The sequence below is a fragment of the Leptodactylus fuscus genome, chromosome 1 (assembly GCF_031893055.1).
Source record: "Leptodactylus fuscus isolate aLepFus1 chromosome 1, aLepFus1.hap2, whole genome shotgun sequence".
Classification (NCBI taxonomy): Eukaryota; Metazoa; Chordata; class Amphibia; order Anura; family Leptodactylidae; genus Leptodactylus; species Leptodactylus fuscus.
Window position 1 is genome coordinate 87,123,447 of NC_134265.1, and position 21,170 is coordinate 87,144,616.

At 41.1% G+C, this 21,170-nt stretch overlaps 1 protein-coding gene across 1 annotated transcript in view; it reads right to left on the reverse strand.

Annotated features, from left to right (window-relative positions):
• Nucleotides 1-7,616: 7,616 nt before the first annotated feature.
• The window catches only part of HSPB8 (heat shock protein family B (small) member 8), a 34,521-nt gene continuing 20,967 nt past the window's right edge, over nt 7,617-21,170 (reverse strand). Inside the window, exon 3 of the mRNA XM_075273939.1 lies at nt 7,617-8,627. Coding sequence (XP_075130040.1) covers nt 8,468-8,627 — 160 coding nt within the window. The 3' untranslated portion in view covers nt 7,617-8,467. The remainder of the gene's footprint in view (nt 8,628-21,170) is intronic.

Here is a 21,170-nt window from a genome sequence, read left to right on the forward strand (position 1 = left end):
ATTGGCACCAGCCGGTCCCCTGCGCTTGAAGAGTTGTACTTTAGGATCAGGAACGCGCGGTCACTGGAGTATCAGACAGCTGTGAGGAGGAGAAGTTTCATGCTATTTGGAACCTGTGAGACACGTTTTGAGCCAATCAGCCTTTGTGATATTCTACTTTCTGGATCTTCCCCTACCTGTTGGTGGTTTCCCCTTGTCGTTCTTGCCCTCTTTTTCTCTTGTCTCGTCTTGTCCCTCCCTGTTGGCGTTGTTTTTTTTTGTTCTTTTTTTTTTTTTGCATGGATCAATTTCTTCTGATTTTATTGCCTGATCTTGTTTTATTTCTGTATTTCATAGTTGTTATACTGTATTTGTGTGATTTGTGGATCAATACAGGGTTATCAGTATTATTGTTCTTCTTTATTGATAAAACCCATTAAATAAACAATTTAAAAAAAAGACTCCTTTCTTCTAACAAATCTAGTAAGTGAGTGAATGCAAATTATGTTTTTAACCCAACAATCCTTGTAAATATTAAGTTACATTGAGTGGAACGCAAACTCATATGCGGAAATATCTGTAAACATCAGTAGGTTAAGTTCCTACTGTAGCAAAAGTCGCCATGTTATAACTCTGAGGCATTCACCTTAAAATTCTGTACTCAAGCAACTTTTGTATTAAAGGAGATAGAAAAGCATAAAATTTAATATAGTATTGCTCCATAAACACCCGGAATAATTGCCATATACCCATAAAGAGTAATGTAATCAACAAAAAGTCATTATCATTCGTTGATAAGATTTCACACAACTATTTTAATATGAAGAACAACACAAATATAAAGTACCCTGTAGTTCTCTGTTGCAAAAATGTCATAAAGAGTTCAATGGCTTTGAGGATGTGTCTACACCAAATTTTGAGAGTGTGTAAACTTTGTATGCTTATTCATAAAGTATGGAGGAGGTTCTTTGCATGGGTTATGGTGATAGCTGTATTGAGGTCAATAACAGTAACCTAAGGGAATCATGGGACTCTGGATCAGTGCTTGATGGATAGATTCATTAGAAGCTTATGATCCAGGACGTCCCCATGGCCTTGTTGGCAGAGAAGTTATACATATACCATAAAGTTTTAGTCACTACTCAATCTTATTGGTGCTACTTGGGATTTCTTCTACTTCCCTTTTTTTTTTCCTCAAATAAATTGAGGATTTTATTGGTTCCAAAAGCAAAATCTTCTTATCTTTTTATTACTTGCTTACGTTTGATAAACAGTATACTAAACCACAACATGTAACACCTCCCTGCTGATCCCATAGGAGATCTATTCTAGATATTCATGTTATATTCGGAAACTAAATAAGTAATATTTTTAAACATAACCATCCCCTATAAACTAGGGCATTTCTGTACATTTCCATTGACATTACTGACTGTAGACTCTTCAGTTTGAAGTGTCTAGTTAGCAAATGACACCGCTAAAACAGTTGTTGGGGAAGTTGCCATCAGCTGAAGGGCATAACTATCAGGGTAGCAGCAGTAGCAACTGCCACATGGCCCGGGACATTAGAAAGCCTGGCAGGCTCCTGTTTAATTTTTCTAAGTAAGCTGATACCTGCTGTAGTAACCCCAGCAGGTAACGGGCCCTATTTACTTACTGATTCTCGCTCCTGCCATCATTTTATTCAGGGATCCTTTCAGACCCCTTAGGATAATGATTGCAAACACAGGGGAGGCAAGGGAACATAAAAAAACAGTGTTACTTACCTCTTCTGCAAGCTTCAGGCCTGTTTGGTGACATCACATCACATGGCCCAGGCCAGCGTCATTATGCGTCACGACGCCGGCCTGGGTCAGGTGACGCCTGGACCAACAATGAAGAGATCTGTAGGGAATGCACCGGAGCCGGGGAGAGGTAAGTAGCATTGTTTTTTATGTTTGTATCCTCCCCATGGTCACTGATCATTATAGTCTGGGGTCCACAATGGGGCATAATAGTATGTGAAGGGCCCACTATGGGGCATAATACTGTATGCGGGGATACTATTGCACATAATATTATGAGTGCGGGGGTCACTATGGGTAATAATACTGTGTGCAGAAGTCACTACGGGGCATAATACTGTGTGTAGGGGCCACTATGGGGAATAATACTGTGTGCAGAAGCCACTATGGGGCATAATACTGTGTGCAAGCCCCACTGTGAGGCATAATACTGTGTGCAGAGGCCACTATGGGGCATAATACTGTGTTCAGGGGCCACTATGGGGCATAATACTGTGCCCAGGGACCACTATTGCGCATAATAGTGTGAGTGTGGGGGCCACTATGGGGAATAAAACTGTGTGCAGAAGCCACTATGGGGCATACTACTGTGTGCAGGCCCAACTATGGGGCATAATACTGTGTGCAGAGGCCACTATGGGGCATAATACTGTGTGCAGAGGCCACTATGGGGCATAATACTGTGTGCAGGCCCCACTATGGGGCATAATACTGTGTGTAGAGGCCACTATGGGGAATAATACTGTGTGCAGAAGCCACTTTGGAGCATAATACTGTGTGCAGGGGCCACTAGGGGGCATAATAGTGTGTGCAGTACAGGGGGGGGTCAGGAGGCTGGAGAGCCCCATGTCAAATGTTCGCCTTGAGGCCTGCCATTCCTAGTTACGCCACTGTTATCAGCTATAAATTTCATCTGGAAAATATAGTATTATATGAGGATGTTTAAATAAATGGCTGATCATGTAATACATGGGCGTCTTGAGTTTTATTACTCGTTCTTCACCCTGAGTGTTAAAGTGATCAAATTTTCTTTACTACTGTATATGACACCTCTATGAAGTCCTGATTTCCTAACCCTGCAGATGAAAAGGGTCAGTATTTATGAGACATCCAATTGGCAAATTGTTCTTCATTTATTCTGCAATGATCTTTTATTTAATATTTCTACCCTTTTATAACAATGGAGTCTGAAATCCAGTTAAAACCTTTAGCTACTATTGTCTAAAATGGGCAGCCAGCCAGATTTTTCCATTTTGATAATAATTACAAGTATTCTTCTACAAATTCTTCAATTTCTTGTTTTAAAGTTTGAATTTTGTGATGTGTAAAGGAACTATTATTGTATAATGATCATTTTTTTACATTCTAGTTTGATATTTACCTGTGTGCTATGTCTAAAGACCTTCTGTCAATAGGGTTTTATGCCTCTTCCTGACCCAGGTTTGAATGATGAAACTTCTCTGCTACATTATGTTACATTCATGTAGAAATGAATATAGATACAGTGGGGCAAAAAAGTATTTAGTCAGTCACCAATAGTGCAAGTTCCACCACTTAAAAAGATGAGAGGCGTCTGTAATTTACATCATAGGTAGACCTCAACTATGAGAGACAAAATGAGAAAACAAATCCAGAAAATCACATTGTCTGATTTTGTAAGAATTTTTTTTCAAATTATGGTGGAAAATAAGTATTTGGTCACCTACAAACAATCAAGATTTCTGGCTCTCACAGACCTGTAACTTCTTCTTTAAGAGTCTCCTCTTTCCTCCGCTCATTACGTGTAGTAATGGCACCTGTTTAAACTTGTTATCAGTATAAAAAGACACCTGTGCACACCCTCAAACAGTCAGACTCCAAACTCCACTATGGTGAAGACCAAAGAGCTGTCAAAGGACACCAGAAACAAAATTGTAGCCCTGCACCAGGCTGGGAAGACTGAATCTGCAATAGGCATCCAGCTTGGATTGAAGAAATCAACTGTGGGAGCAATAATTAGAAAATGGAAGACATACAAGACCACTGATAATCTCCCTCGATCTGGGGCTCCACGCAAAATCTCACCCCGTGGGGTCAAAATGATCACAAGAACGGTGAGCAAAAAATCCGACAACCACGCGGGGGGACCTAGTGAATGAACTGCAGAGAGCTGGGACCAATGTAACAAAGCCTACCATCAGTAACACACTACGCCGCCAGGGACTCAGATCCTGCAGTGCCAGACGTATCCCACTGCTTAAGCCAGTACATATCCGGCCCGTCTGAAGTTTGCTAGAGAGCATTTGGATGATCCAGAAGAGTATTGGGAGAATGTCCTATGGTCTGATGAAACCAAACTGGAACTGTTTGGTAGAAACACAACTTTTCGTGTTTGGAGGAAAAAGAATACTGAGTTGCATCCATCAAACACCATACCTACTGTAAAGCATGGGGGTGGAAACATCATGCTTTGGGGCTGTTTCTCTGCAAAGGGGCCAGGACGACTGATCTGGGTACATGAAAGAATGAATGGGGCCATGTATCGTGAGATTTTGAGTGCAAACCTCCTTCCATCAGCAAGGGCATTGAAGATGAAACGTGGCTGGGTCTTTCAACATGACAATGATCCAAAGCACACCGCCAGGGCAACGAAGGAGTGGCTTTGTAAGAAGCATTTCAAGGTCCTGGAGTGGCCTAGCCAGTCTCCAGATCTCAACCCTATAGAAAACCTTTGGAGGGAGTTGAAAGTCCGTGTTGCCAAGCGACAGCCCCAAAACATCACTGCTCTAGAGGAGATCTGCATGGAGGAATGGGCCAACATACCAACAACAGTGTGTGCCAACCTTGTGAAGACTTACAGAAAACGTTTGACCTCTGTCATTGCCAACAAAGGATATATAACAAAGTATTGAGATGAAATTCTGTTACTGACCAAATACTTATTTTCCACCATAATTTGAAAATAAATTCTTACAAAATTATACAATGTGATTTTCTGGATTTGTTTTCTCATTTTGTCTCTCATAGTTGAGGTCTACCTATGATGTAAATTACAGACGCCTCTCATCTTTTTAAGTGGTGGAACTTGCACTATTGGTGACTGACTAAATACTTTTTTGCCCCACTGTATGTATAAAAATGCGATTGTATCACTTCTGTCACCACAGAATATTGAGATTGAATGCAACATCAAGAATTATGGGCAATTATATAACTTTTATAACTTTTCTGGCCAGCCAGTTTATTATCCTATGCAACAGATGTCCAGGGAGGGAGAGGAGGCTAGTGACCCTAAGTTCCCCCCCAGACACACATCTCTCCCAGCATCCAGGAAGACATTCCTCTTTCCCAGGGTTCTGTAATGGGGGAAGGAGGAGGGGGCCTACCTGAGAGTGAGGTGTGGATGGGGAACTAGCCATATGCTGAAAGGAGACCTAGAGTCGTGGTCACTCAGCAAAGAGGCAGCAAGGAGAGCTTTGATCCTGGAAAGATGTGAGGCATGTCATGCCCGTGGACTTAAGCCAGTGCACCGAGGACTAGCATTGAGAAAGTGGCGTAGCTAGGAATGGCGGGGCCCCGTGGCGAACTTTTGACATGGGGCCCCCTCAAAGAGGGGTACATAGGCGTGCAGGCTGTTTGTGAATAAGAGGGTGATGTGGGGTGCAGGGTGTGTATAAGCAAGAGGGGAAATGGGGGTGCAAGCTGTGTGCGAGCAAGAGGGTGATCTGAAGGGGGGAACCCCCCATTCCACCACACTCTTGCTCACCCACAGCCTGCATCCCCATTCCCCCTTCTTTCTCAAACAAAGCCTGCGCCCCCAGGTCACCCTCTTTGCTCACACACAGCCTGCACGCCCATGTACCCCTCTTGCTCACACACAGCCTACACCACCCATTCCCTACTCTTGCGCACATAGGGCAGAATGGGGAGTGCAGAATGTGAGTAGGAGGGGTACATAGGTGTGCAGGCTGTATGTGAGAAAGGAAGGAATGGGGGTGCAGACTTTCTTACACACAGCCTGCACACCCATATACCCCTCTTCCTCACAGCCTATAACCCATTCCCCCCATTGTACACTGACCTGTACAATCCAGGTAGCTCCGCCCACAAACGACACTGAGTCTATGTTAGTAGACTAAAGGACCTTTGATGACGCCATGATGACGTCATGTCTCAAATCCTTCAATCTACTAGTATAGATGCCAACACAGGGCCTGGGGACAATGGGCAGGAGAAAGAAGTTTCTCCTGCCCGCTGTTACTATGCAAGTGTTGGGAGGCAGCAGGGGCCCAGACAGCAGGCGGCCCCTGTTTGCGTGCAGTAGTAAAGGCAGCAATTGCTGACTTTGCTACTGTTAAAAGATGGACTGTGGAGGAGGCAGCTCCTCTCCGTCTTCAGGCAACCCCCAGTGCTGCAGTAAATAGGGCCCGTTATGTGCTGGAGTTACTCCAGCAGGTAACGGCCTATTTAAAAAAAACAAAAAAAACTGCAGTGGTAGCAGCTCTCACCGGGCCCCCTAGTATCCCGGGCCCTGTGGCAGCTGCCTCCACTACTACCATGTTAGTTATGCCCCTGCAGTGAGGTCTAAGAGTTCTTTGTTCCTGGACAGCATGTAGTTGACATATGCTCTTTGGCTGACTTAAGCACGCACCCTGAAGCCTAGAAGTGAGGCCCCATCAAACCAGAACATAACTTTATTTGGTACTATATCTTTTCTACTCTTTTATTCCCATTTTATTTTCTGTATTGTATTGTACTTTTACCTGTATTTGCTTGATATTCACTGATATGTATATCTGTATATGGTAGTGGCTAGTATCGACCCACTGGGGTTAATAAATATATAAAATTTATAAAGCTTGTTTCATACTATCCATATGAACTCAGGCACTCATGGGGTGTAGAAGGTAAGAAAGGTGCTTGCAAGTGTGCCAAGCAGCTTGGTAAGGCAAGATTCTTCAAAGGGGGGAAACTTGGAAACTAAACACTGCCCCTTATCACATGAGCTAGGGTTGTGATGTTGCTGGAACCCCCCAGATCCAAAAGCATTCCACCATGCCAGGAAAAGTGAATACATTCTTCCTGAATAACCATTTTAAAGGATTTTCACATGAGATGTAACACATGAATCCTACAGACACCGTCCTTACCCAGTCCATACTAATAACCAAATCCAGACTGCTAGCAGTGGTTGGGTTAAGAAGATAACTGAGCTCAATGAGTTGCACAGCTTCCATAATTATCATAGTAGTAAATGTGAGTTACAGAAGCAGCATATGACCTACACTATTTCTTGAGATGCAGAAGCAACATAGTTTACTATTCTAAATTGTGACTCCCATTCAGTTCTAATGAAGTTACGGAATCAGCATAGCTTAGTGAGTATCACTGTTTCTGTAATCTGTCCACCACTGGCTGAATTTAGCTGTCAGTAAGAATGGGGTAAGGTGGCATCCACAGGATGGCATCTGGGGAGTTCATTTGAGATATAGGGGTGGGTCCTGTCGATATTCCATAAATGTTTCTTGTAGGAAAAGCTCTATACAAGAGCTCATAGCTAAACTGGCTGAAAACTTGTTTGGCCAATAGCTGTCCCACCTAAAATCCCCATAAACATGCACACGCAGATCAGCTGAGAATGTATATGTTCCCAAAAGTAACAAGGAAATAAGCCCCTTGCAGCTACCCAGGACAGTTTCTTATCTTCTTGGGAATAAACATATAACAGGCTCAAATTCAACAAGCCCTACTATTCTTTCCTCCAACATCTATTATTGGATAAAAGTCTCTATGCACATTACAGAGCCATCTTTAGAAACATGCTAGTGATCATATATGCTAAATACAACGAATAAAGACACAGATACAAAATACTTGTTTATAAATATTTAATACCCATCATTTTTGCAAGACAATCAAATGAAAAACACCTTCTAAATTTTCCAATATACATACAAACCTAGGTAAGTTTCTCACACCCCAGGTAAGTAAGCCAATTTCATTTCTCCTCCCACAGTGCACAATGGAAAAGCTCAGCTTTTGTGATCTCTAGTAAGGAATACAGACTGACACAAATCAAAGAACATGTAAGACCTCAAGACTATGAATCAGTGTTGCATGTTGGTCTACCATTTTATTATAAGGAGTAAAGGCATCATTCAATGACATATTTTGCAGTGTAATTATTAGTGACCTGTGATTCATGTAAACTGGATGTATAGGCTTTGCTTTATATAGGCTGAGAAATCTAGGCGTCTATAGGTGATGTCCAACACTGACAGCTACTATTCTGTAACATATTAATCTGCTTTCATTTCACAGGACAATTTAGATCAGGAAACATACCTGATGCTGACATCATTATACAGATAGAATCTAATATAGACATTTTAAGGGATACAATTTGCTTTCTTTATTGTTGGGGTTGAAAAGTTTAACTTTCCTATTAGACAACTTGACTACACAACTATGTAAAATGTTATACATCATGATCTAAAATCAGTATTGGACATGTAGCCATTCAGCTGTTACTGCATCCAAGACATAGCAAGTGCATTTAATGGTTCCAGGAATATTGTATGTCTATGTCTAGAGTAAAACTCTAACAAATCATAATGATACATAAATCCAAACATACAAGATATAATGTACTCTTCTGGGTCACTAATGCAGCTTTATGTGGAATTCAAGTGAGAATCTCCAGAGGAGGCTTTCCTTGGCTTAGATTAGGAAGCACTAACATCTTGGGGATCAAGAGGAAGCTCATAGGTGTAAGTATCATCTACTTGCTGGTTGTAGGAAGGGACCAGTGGTGCTTCAATGATGAGTAGACCTTCAGGAGAAAGAGAGGCGAACACTGTCAGGGGATCCACTTCTGGGGGCAATCTGAAAAAAACAAAAAACAAAACAGATGTTAGTAATTCTATAGTGAACAAATCATACAATGCTTCTTCCCCAGTGATTATTCTCTGTGCCAGAAAGATTCCCATCTCCAGGGTTATAAACTTATAGCTTAAGATAACCAAAGAGATTTACCCAATACATTACTTTATCTATCCTGTGTATGTATCCTTGTCATATATAGGTAAATATATGTCCTCAGAGTTTACAGCTCGGTGCCTAGGTCACTATAGATCACTATCTAGCTACCTATCTGTAGTGGGCTGACTCAGCCCCTATTCCAGCCATCAACTTTCTCTTCACTGTGATTGACAAATAGCTCTGCAAAGTGCATTTATCTGCTGAACCCTCATAGATTAGATATCTGTCCTTTTTCTGTACATAAATCTCAAGCAAAGAGCGTGGCTGGCCTGAGTTGTACATTACACAGGCTAAGTCCACCCACTGAGGGGATGGAAGAGGAGGAAGGAGAGAATGTGAAAACCCCTTTAAATAAAAGCAGGACTTGAAAGACATATAAAAGATACACTGTTTTATCAGCATGTATATTTGAAGCTCTTTCTTTCATTATGGCATTCTCATCAGGAAGAAATATATATTTATCAGATTCTCAATATAGATCATTGACCAGACTAAAAAAAAAAGAAAAAAAAAAAAAAGCTTCTTATGATTTCTGCAGATGCAATGCCTTACACTACACAGCCAGCTGCAGAATGTTCTATAGAAGATCCATCAGACAGCTCATTCACCAGACCCCGTCTCTTCTCGTGAACAATCATATAATCTTTATGCTAATGAGAAACACATTTTTGGAAATCTTTCAAACAGTTTAACATTTAAAGCTGCATTTTGGTTTCAAATATTCATCAGATTTTTTAATCTTCGCAAAAAAATCAAAGTTTCAAAATCTAATAAGCCCCTTTTACGGCATAAGTCCCTAGGCAGAATAGATAGGCATATACAGGTATATATATATATATATATATATATATATATATATATATCAGCCAATCACATGGCGGCAACTCAGTGCATTTAGGCATGTAGACATGGTCAAGACAATCTCCAGCATGGGGAAGAAAGGTGATTTGAGTGCCTTTGAACGTGGCATGGTTGTTGGTGCCAGAAGGGCTGGTCTGAGTATTTCAGAAACTGCTGATCTACTGGGATTTTCACGCACAACCATCTCTAGGGGTTACAGAGAATGGTCCGAAAAAGAAAAAACATCCAGTGAGCGGCAGTTCTGTGGGCGGAAATGCGTTGTTGATGCCAGAGGTCAGAGGAGAATGGCCAGACTGGTTCGAGCTGATAGAAAGGCAACAGTGACTCAAATAGCCACCCGTTACAACCAAGGTAGCCAGAAGAGCATCTCTGAACGCACAGTACGTCAAACTTTGAGGCAGATGGGCTACAGCAGCAGAAGACCACACCAGGTGCCACTCCTTTCAGCTAAGAACAGGAAACTGAGGCTACAATTTGCACAAGCTCATCGAAATTGGACAATTGAAGATTGGAAAAACGTTGCCTGGTCTGATGAGTCTCCATTTCTGCTGCAACATTCGGATGGTAGGGTCAGAATTTGGCGTCAACAACATGAAAGCATGGATCCATCCTGCTTTGTATCAACGGTTCAGGCTGGTGGTGGTGGTGTCATGGTGTGGGGAATATTTTCTTGGCACTCTTTGAGCCCCTTGGTACCAATTGAGCATCGTTGCAACGCCAAAGCCTACCTGAGTATTGTTGCTGACCATGTCCATCCCTTTATGACCACAATGTACCCAACATCTGATGGCTACTTTCAGCAGGATAATGCGCCATGTCATAAAGCTGGAATCATCTCAGACTGGTTTCTTGAACATGACAATGAGTTCACTGTACTCCAATGGCCTCCACAGTCACCAGATCTCAATCCAATAGAGCATCTTTGGGATGTGGTGGAACGGGAGATTCGCATCATGGATGTGCAGCCGACAAATCTGCGGCAACTGTGTGATGCCATCATGTCAATATGGACCAAAATCTCTGAGGAATGCTTCCAGCACCTTGTTGAATCTATGCCACGAAGAATTGAGGCAGTTCTGAAGGCAAAAGGGGGTCCAACCCGTTACTAGCATGGTGTACCTAATAAAGTGGCCGGTGAGTATATATATATATATATATATATATATATATATATATATATATATATATATATATAGTCACGTTCTGAATATAGTTATAACTTATGCCAATATAATAATAAAGTAAAGACTTCTAACTGCTTAAATAGTACTCAGAGTATATGCAGTTTTATCTCTACTACTGATAATACTTATTTTCACCTAGAGGTACAATTTCCAGTTAAATATATGAATCATGATCCTATCTCTATTTTAGCAACTTCAGTAAAACCTATCATCTGCTCCTATTCTATGTCTGCTCCCTGCCAGTTTCATACAAGTGTAATTGATTGATGAGTCCATATTATAAAGTTTTATGGCATATGCCTGGCATAGGCTGTCACTGAGAGTAAAGAGGCAGAGATTATGGAGAACATATTACAGATGGGCAGTGAAATGTCGCTTGCTTTTTACAGGGTACAGTACAGTATATGGGAATGACATAAATGATTCTCTTATCTTATAATTCCATATGGCAATGCAAATAATGCAATTAATTTTCAGCATAATTCTATTTTTTGATGTCTGTAAACTAGAAATTTGCTGGTTTGATGATAAGGAGACTCAGGTAGCATTTAAAGGGGCATACCCACATATACAAGTTATCTCCTATGTACAGGATAAGGGGTATGTTGTAGATCAGTGGGTGTCTGACCACTGAGATGGGTGTATCCCATTCTTGTTGATGCTATGGTCAAGCGGGCATTTCGCTACTTCATTAATTTTACAGGATTGCATTTAGATGGATACAAAGGATAATAAAGACACAATACTGACCTTTGTGCTATTGAACTGTAGTATGATCAGAAGTAGACTAGATGTGCCAAGTGTATCACTTTGGCTCAAGTAGCATGACACATCTTTGGGATTCTAGCTAATCGCATCCACACATTGTAGAAAAATATCCGTTGTGTTTTTGTAAATAGCAGAATGTCAATTTTATCTACGATGTGTTTCCGCCACAGTCTTTTCTGCAGAACTTTTTGGCTGTGGCCCGCTATGGGGGGCCTTTGTCTTTGACACTTTTGTCTACCTTTATGCTAACTTTGTTGGCTTATATTAAACCACTTTTTTGCACCAAAACTTTGGCACTATTTGGCACTTTCTGGCCGGGACCCCACGGAACGGAAACGCTGCAATTTGCCCACAGCGGAGACGCTGCGGGAAAAATCGCGGCATTGCACAGTGCAGGCAATGTGGATGGGATTCATGCGAATCCCATACCCACTTTGCAGAAAGTAGTGTCTCTATGTAGCACGCTATGATTAAGGGGGACCTCTACCCCGAAACGCATTAGCCGTTTTTTAACGCACTCACCATGTTTGTTTTTTCATCATCACTTTTTCTGTCGTGTGCAATCTGTCATTTTAATGAAGATGTATTAAAGTTGGAATTTTAGAAGATAAAGAGTGTCGCAAACCACCTCTTTTCACATTCGTATTGGATGTCCTTCCGAGCCCGGAGGATTGGGTTTAGCACCTCAAAGAAAAAGACTCTATATATGTGGTAAGCAACAGTCACTCATTCTTTTTACTATTCTCATTATTATATATTAATTTTATGTAAAATTATTTCAATTTAACTGTGTAATATGACCGCAATCCTATCTAAGTATCACTATATTGAAGTCCAAATTAGTAAAATTCGTATATGAGCCGGCTCAAAGAAACACATATAGACACAGCTAGATAGCATGTGTAGTGAGCTCTGTTTAATGGAGGGAAAATTGTGAGGTTTAAGTACATTGTAGGTGTGGTTATACATTGTGTAGACAAATAGAAGGTGTGATTAGTATAAATAACATAACATGATTGGATATAAAGTTTTAACATAGTTCTGGCACATAGGTATTGGATGAGACACAGAAGAAGCCACATCCCATTATAGATAACAGGTGCTGTCTAGAGCTCATCCTCCTCCTTTGCAACTAAGAATGGAATGTAAGATGGCTACAGGCACACCCTTGAAAGAAATGTAAGATAGAGAACAGGCACAAGCTAAATCATACACAGTAACCTTAAATTTAACAATGTAACTCCCATTTTATTTATCTTGCTATTGTGTCAGGGGGTGTTTGGTGAACATTTTTGTACTATACTTAACCTGTCTAACTTCCTTATAATAGAAAACAGGCTGTAAAATTCTCTCTAATGCGGCATTCACATGGTGTTACATGGCATTGATTCTGACACGTAAACTCGTGTCAGAATCATCACTGCAAAACAATCCAATTGACTTCAATGGGTTCCGTTTAGCGCACATAACACATTGAAATCAATGGGTTAAAAAGACTCCCATTGATTTCAAAATGTAAAGTACGCTAAAAGGAACCCATTGAAGTCAATGGGATTCTGTTTTGCAGCGCTGATTCTGACACGAGTTTACGTGTCAGAATCAACTCTGCGTTACATCATTTGAATGCCCCCTAACAGTCCTCTAACCAAAATGTTACTAGGGAAAGTCAGTACACATTTGTATTGCCACTGGCTGTTTTTATACAACCTAGCCAGGAATTTGGGATTTATATGCAGAAGTTCATGCAGGATATAAAAAATTCATTCCTGACATTGTTTTTAACTAGTGATAGCTCTGTTTTTCTTATAGCTAGAGCTGCAGCCAGCAGAGAATCTCTGCTGTCACATGATTCCAAAATCACTTTTTAGGCTGGATGAACAGGAAAAACATTTTAAGTGACCACTAGGGTTGAGCAATCGGGATCGGAAATGTTCGGATTCCGATCGGCGATCGAGTAAATTTCATAATCGTGATCGGAATTCCGATCCCAATCTTTTTCGGCGGCATCGAGGTCGGAGGTTATTTCCCACAATTCTTGGTTACTGGCCAATCATTGTGGGAAAAACTATAGTATCAGATGAGCGAGTACTATTTGAAACTCCCGTTTCAAATACCACACACCCATAGGAATGAATGGAAGAAGCCGGCACGCAGACTTTGCCGACGTCTGGTCACTTAACCCCCTGCATTCCGGCTGCGTCCATTCATTCCTATGGATTTACCGCAGCCTGCCACTCTTCTGCTTTGTCCCTGTTTTACTGTATACTCAGCAGATTCCAGTATATGGCACAGCAGGGAGGAAACAGAAGAGTAGATAGTATCTATCTACTCGCGAACTTTGCTCAACTTACCTGTAAAGATCTGCTGCCGCTGCCCGTTCTTCTCGCTCCTCTTCTCTCTCATTGACATGCCTTCAGAGTGCCCTGCGCACCCCTGCCTTCCTAGACTAGTGTTAGAAATGCTGGCTTGTGGCTTAGGAGTGTGTGGGTGGGTACTGCGAGGGGAGACGTGAGTGATGCACTCACGTCTCCCCGCCCACACTCTCCTAAGCCACAACAACCCCCCCGCCTACTCCCACCATCTCTAACACTAGCCTAGGGAGGTGGGGGTGTGCACGGTGCTCTGAATGCATGTCAATGAAAGAGGACAGGACCGAGAAGAACAGGGAGTGGCAGCGGATCTGTGCAGGTAAGCGGACATCAGAGGGGCTAACTAGCCAGGGGATTTTTTTTAATCACTACACAGCGTAGAATCCAAAAATCAAAACAATTTTTGGACTCCATGCTGTGTAGTGAATAGAATTGTTTTTAAAATCCGATCTTCGATTAAAAAAAATCCCATTGACTTGCAATGGGATCGGAATTGGGATTGGGTTCGAATGAAAAATGATTGAAAATCAGATTTTAAAAACGATCCTGAAATTTCAAGATCGGCTCAACCCTACTGACCACCCCCTCCCCTTCCCCTTGACCAATGCTAAAGCTCTAAATACTGAATTGAGTACAGGACAGATTCTCCTTGGCAATGTTTAGAGCATTGCTAGTGGAAATTTTACAGCCTGTTTTCTATTAACAAACATCTCCTGACACAATAGCAAATAAATAAATAATAATGGGAGTTATACTTTCATTCTGGTTTTCATATAATGATGTGTGTGAACCTGACACAGTAGATGAAGCTTCTCCTAACTATGTTCTCAATAATTATCTTTCCTTCCTATATTATAGGAGTGACATCAGTCTATAATTAAAACTTTATGAACGTTGCCAAGGAACTTTATAGCGTATGTCTAATGTTTGCGAAGTATATGAACAAATACAGAATAAAAAAAAATAGACTTCGGTGCCTAGGATATGTGCAATATGCATGGAGACCTGTTTTAGTAAGTGCAGGCATGGGGGTTATTTTCTGTGAAATAGGAAGCAATATAGAGTAGAGAGCATGTTTAGATAACCAGCCTTATGTTATCTGGAATTGGTCTCTTGGCCCACTCACTGCTCACATCTCATTTACTAAAGAGTCAGGATAGTGTCAGGAATCCTTGCATTTACAGAGACACTAAAGCCTGTATTTTGTTCGTTTTCAATGCAGCTTAAGGTGCCCTTTTGTGCCCTTTAAGAAGTTATTTGATCCTGGGTAGAGCTGACTGAAGTATTTCCTCAATTTCTTCTTTATCTCACATATGTCAGTTTCTGATAAGTGCCGGATACATGTTAAACTTGTGAGGATGATGTGAGCAGAAATTTTTATACAGTGCTTTTAGATGCATATTAAGCCTTTCAAAATGGAAAGTCTATCCCAAAGATACATCATCAATGTTGCTTTGAAGGGGATCCAATTTTCAGCACTTGAGGGGTGCTTGTGCGAGTACTTGAGCTTGTCCCATTGGTCTAATATACGTTCCACAAGCAATTGGCACACATATGCATGGTTCCCCCACTAAATTGTATGGCACTTACAGGAATAGGTGAGAGCTTTCTATAGAGATGAATGGAGTAGCAACATATATGTGTGACTGCTATACTATTCAAATGAGGGTCTCGAGCCTCTCGGTCTTATGATCAGTGTGTTATCTACTGGTCAGACTTCAACCATGTATCCTATATCTTGTGGATAACCCTTTAGGGGCTGGTTATTATGTTTTGCTAAATGACTTAAGACACTATATAAATCATAACTAGTGGAAACCCATGGAATTTTGCAAATAATATACTAAAAGTGGATGGCAAGTCACTAGGATGATGCATAGCACTAGGTGTTCACATAATATTCCCAAAGACCTTTTTAACAGAAGTAACACCTTTAAAGTCACTGCAGCAATATGTTAATAAATATCCATACATTGCACTAATTCTGGAATACTTTGGAAAAAAACTGAATTTAGGTCCAAAATAATGAGTGTTCTCAACAAGGGATAGCAGAAGGCATTCTTAATCATGTAAAGGCTGCAAAATTAATTTCACCTTTGATCACAAGAGCCAAGGGAAAACAATTATATGCATAAACTATGAATAAATAATGTCTGTAGCAGCTCTATGCTAGTAGACACATGATATCAAAAGAATGCAGCTCAGCCAACGCAATGCTCATCTGCATGAGCTCAAGGTCCTTTAGAGGAGGGAAACAATTATTGTAATAAACATGTCGGGGAAGCTATTTTGCTGCTGCGTGCTTGATATACAGTGCTCTTCCCTCCCCTTTTAGTTTCCGTCAGGCACACATTCTTCCACAAAAATTTCCATCTTTCTAATGAAACCCTCCATAACATTACTTACACTATTCATTACATGTCTTATCGAAATCCCTATTGTTCAATCGCTGTGTGCAAAGAGGATTCCAGCAGCTGGCACTGACTCAGCACTGTACCCTGGCAGTTGCAGCCAATCCTCATCCTCCAGCGTTTCCGTAGGTATAATTGACATGCTGAAATTTCCAAAACTGCAACGGTTTTGCAAATCTCATTGTTTATGCTACTCATATTTTTCAGCAATGTATGGGTGGGATTTGCTTGAATCCCATCCACTTTGCAGTGATTGTAGAAAGGGGCTCTATCATTGGTGAAACGTGATTTGAGCTAGTGATATGCCTAAATAACCTTTAAAAAGGCTATTCAGGTGCTGCTACTCATTTTTGAAAAGACCCCCCCCCCCCCCGTTTTTAATACATATCGGTAAAACTGATATGTAAATGAGCCTCTGCGTGCACCCTGGGCATTTCCCCAAGACACCGTGCACCCCCCCACGTCATACCTTGATAATGCCCTCTCCTTTGCTTGTGCTCCATGATTGCCCTCCTCCTCCGTTGTTGTAACCACCTCCATTCTTGTAGCCTAGATCCTTGCGCATTGAAAAACGAGTAGCAGCAGCTGACTAGCCTTTTTAAAGACTATTCAGGTAAATCACTAGCTCAAATCACGTTTCACCAATGTCATGTCCCACTAGGGGAACTGAACCAGCGATGCACTGATCACTGGTTCAGTACTATGGACTGCAATACACGTGCATTGCAGTCTATACAGGAAGTCAACCTAAGCAGATGCATAGGCTGACTTCTTCACTTCTGGGCAGGATCAACCAGGAACTGGGGACTACTAATAGCCCGGGGTAACTGGCTAGACCCCAGGCTTCAAAAGATGCATATCGGCACCCCCTGATCTCACCACGGGGGGGTGTTGAGGGGGGACATGAAGCATGGCGGAACCCCTTGGATGCTGTGATCATGTTTGACTATGGCATCTAAGGAGTTAAAACCCATGATTGGAGCTATGCTCTCACCAGGGGTTATAGAGCAGTTAAAGCTAACACCCGCTTCCAATGCTGTGGTCATGAAGGGGTGCAACATCACAGGGCTGGCTGGCTGCTGATTGGCTGCACACATGACATTGTGGGTGATCCCATTTTTCCAGAGTTTCTTGCTCCATGTCATAACGTGCAGCAGCCATTTTTAGAAAAAATGTGATTCGTTACCATGAAGCGTCAAGAAATCCAGATTTGATGCGAATCGAATATTTCCTTAAATTCAGATTGAATTCCACTTTGTCAGCTCATCTCTAATGGTGACCACCATGGTGTAATGGTGACCATCACTTTGTCAGATGAAAATATTCATCATACAGGACTTTTCCCTGCTGGTTCTTGCTGGATCCTCTGGTGTGGATATAGCCTGGTTTAGCCTAGTTCCCATGCACTGCCAAAATACTCCAATAGACACTGGCCCCTGCTACATTTACACATGTATGTTTGCTGTGGGCAGCCTAAAGAAGACTTGGAATGACTTTTTAGCACCAGTACTTTATTTCTCCATGATAGTTTGGTGTGTTAGCATTTCTCAGACCTGGGCCACCCAATTCTTTGATTTATCCACGTCACTGTGTACAACAGATGCCTCCTATGGTGTAGTCATGAAGTTCTAAGGAATTTAAATCACTTTTATCTTCCTCTTTTATGGCACCACTTGTGAATGATGCCCTATTTGCTGTTGTAACTAGAAATTGAAACAGATGGATTGAAATTATTCAATGTTAACTTTTTCAGTGCCAATGAGAAGTTTTAAAGGGAAGCGACTGCGCAAATAAAGTTGCTTTATACAAGATTTAGCCTAGTGTAACGAAACCGTATTCATTTAATACGAAAATATATGATACTATGTAGAGACAGACACAGACTTTAACAAGAGGACTGTATATTCTTTTCTAAGTAGCATCATTTTACATTTACTGTATTATTAGTACAGACAGGGCAATTCATCAGAAAACTAGATGTTTGTGGATCGATTTTATCCTATTTCTATTTCATTACGGCTCACAGCGTCAACTTAGCAATGAGAATGTCAGAATATAGATGCTTGATCTATACAAATACAAGACAGAGAGTTCCCCTTATGTGGGAAATAAGAAAATGTGTTCTGATTCTAGAAAACTATTTTTGCATGTGCATAGTTTGGACTTAGCTCCTGGCTGTCAGCTGTCACCGCTGGAAGCCTAGGAAAGTAGTGTATGGTAGTCATACATTAAACCTGGCAGGAAGAAAGGGGACATAGTTCTTATTGAAGAGATCTGGTTGCAGTATGGAGCAATGCTAAATAGGAAATAAGCAGGCACAATTTCTCTCCTCCAAGGGGTAGAACTCTTTCTCATATTAACCAAACCAGACACCTATCTCCAGATTCAGGGTATCAGGGTTTTTTCCGATCAGTAGAGAGCAGGTACTGGATGGCTGAATAGGGGGGTTTGTCTATATGCAGCTCTTTATACACCAATTGGATATCTTCAGCTAGAGCCAGCACCTGCTCCTCCTTCCCCTCCCCCCACACATCATTGCCTTGAATTTTAAACACATCTCATCCAGCTAACCAATACTGTTCTGCGCTGTGCCAAAGGGGGAAAGATCTCAAATTGTTTCATATACAGATGGATATCTAGATTAACTAACATGCAATAGTTTGCATACAGTATATTGACCTCAAAATAATACAGTCTGGCGTAACCGCGTAGACTTCCAAAAAGAGCCACTTCAGTAGCCAGAGGTTATATGTGTGGAATTAGGGGTCTGTATGAGAGAAACCGAGCTCCAACTGTTATAATGACATATAAAATAAATCAGCAGAACATTTTTACTTCTTTACAGTATATGAAATAAAAAAAAAAACAACTAAATATTGTCAGATGGCGAACATTTAATTTAAGTTATTTCGGTCTATTCGTTTTCTCTTAGTTTATTGATGCATTTTCTATGTGACTAAATGCCCATATTGTAAACTTTATATAAAACTATGGTCACAAAAATAAGCTTCTTGGATACATCCAACCCTACAGTATATCACAAGTGACGTATGTGATTATATACTGCATATACCGCTCATGTCAAGAATGTAAATGAACCAACTTGACTAATCTGAAGGATTTAAGGTGGGTATGCTAACTAGTCTGTGTATATCATGATTGGGACATATAGGAGTGGTGCTGCTGGTATGTAGATGACAGCTCTTGCTCTCATTCTCACAGTATATACTACTATATATAGAATAATGGTAATCAATCATATAACACACATGAAGTAAGCAGAAATCCCCAGGTTACCACATTGATAGCCGGGCATAAATTAGATGTTTTCAACAAAAGCGATAGCTTATGGTGACACTGTATGAATAAAGACAGTGGGGTTATTTATTTGCCAGTTTTTTTGTTATACTTTTTGCAGGTGCGCCTTTTTTTTAGACTAGATTTATTGTGTCCTCCTTGTTAAATGTCACATGTTAGTTTATATGTGCCTTTTTTGGCCATGTGCACTTTGTCCCTTTTTGTTCAAAAAGGCGCAAAGAAGGTGCAATTACCCCTTTCTAATGTGTTCTAACATGACTGGATTTTTTTTGCTGCCCATGGACTACAATTAGAGATGAGCGAGTACTGTTCGGATCGGCACGCTCCAGAGAAATGAATGGAAGCACCTGGTACTTCCGCTTTGACGGCTGCCGGCCACTTAACCCCCCGCGTGCCGGCTACGTCCATTCATTTCTATGCGAGCGTGCTGTTCGGATCGGCTGATCCGAACAGTACTCGCTCATCTCTAACTACAATATATTTGCTCCTTTTTTGAGCCTCTTCTAAAAAAAAAAAAAAAAAAAAAGAAAAAAAAAAAAGGCCATGCCTCCTTTTCTTGCAAGAGCAGCATTACAGTGTGAAAAAAGTTGCAAATGATTCATAAATTAAACGTAGCGAAGAAAAAGACCTAAAAACCGCACAATTTATTCCAAAAAAAGCCCATGTAGTTTAAAGGGGCTCTATCAGCAAAATCATGCTGATAGAGCCCCACATATGCGTGAATAGCCTTTAAAAAGGCTATTCAGGCACCGTAAATGTTATATTAAACTACCCCCCCCCATTTTAAAATAACCTAAAAAAGAATGTGATCTACTTACGCATTGTGCACGCTGGGCGGGCATTCAGGGTGTGTTTTCATCTTCATCCCCGCCTCTTCTTCCTCCGATGTCCTCAGGTCCCGTCCTCCTCTGGCGCTCGCGAGCGGACATTGATAAAAAAAAAATAGCCTGGGTGCATGCGCAGTAGCCGTAGTAGAAGCCGCATGCTAATGCGCATGCGCCCAGGCCATTTTTTTTTATCAATGTCAGTTCGCGAGCGCCGGAGGACGGGACCGGAGGACATCGGAGGAAGAAGAGGCGTGGAGGAAGAAGACGGCGCACCCTGAATGCCCGCCCAGCGTGCACGATGCGTAAGTAGATCACATTCTTTTTCAAAAAAGCAGTGAAATGTTAAGGCCGCACGGAATAGATTTTAGTTCTTGTGGAAATGCAGTAGTAAAAATGCAACATTTTACAGTAACAACAAAGTGAATAGGTTTTATGTAATCTCATCCACAGTTTGTACAAAGAAAATGCAGCAAAAACACTGCACTTTTGTAAAGAAAAATTTTACTATAGAAATGCTGCATTTTTCCCATAGACTTATATCAGGTGGGGAAGATAAAATTCAGTTGAAAAGTGGCAAAAAATGCAAGCATTTTCTTTTTACTGCATTTTTTCAACAGTATATGTGTAGCCTTAGCCTAAAACATCTTTT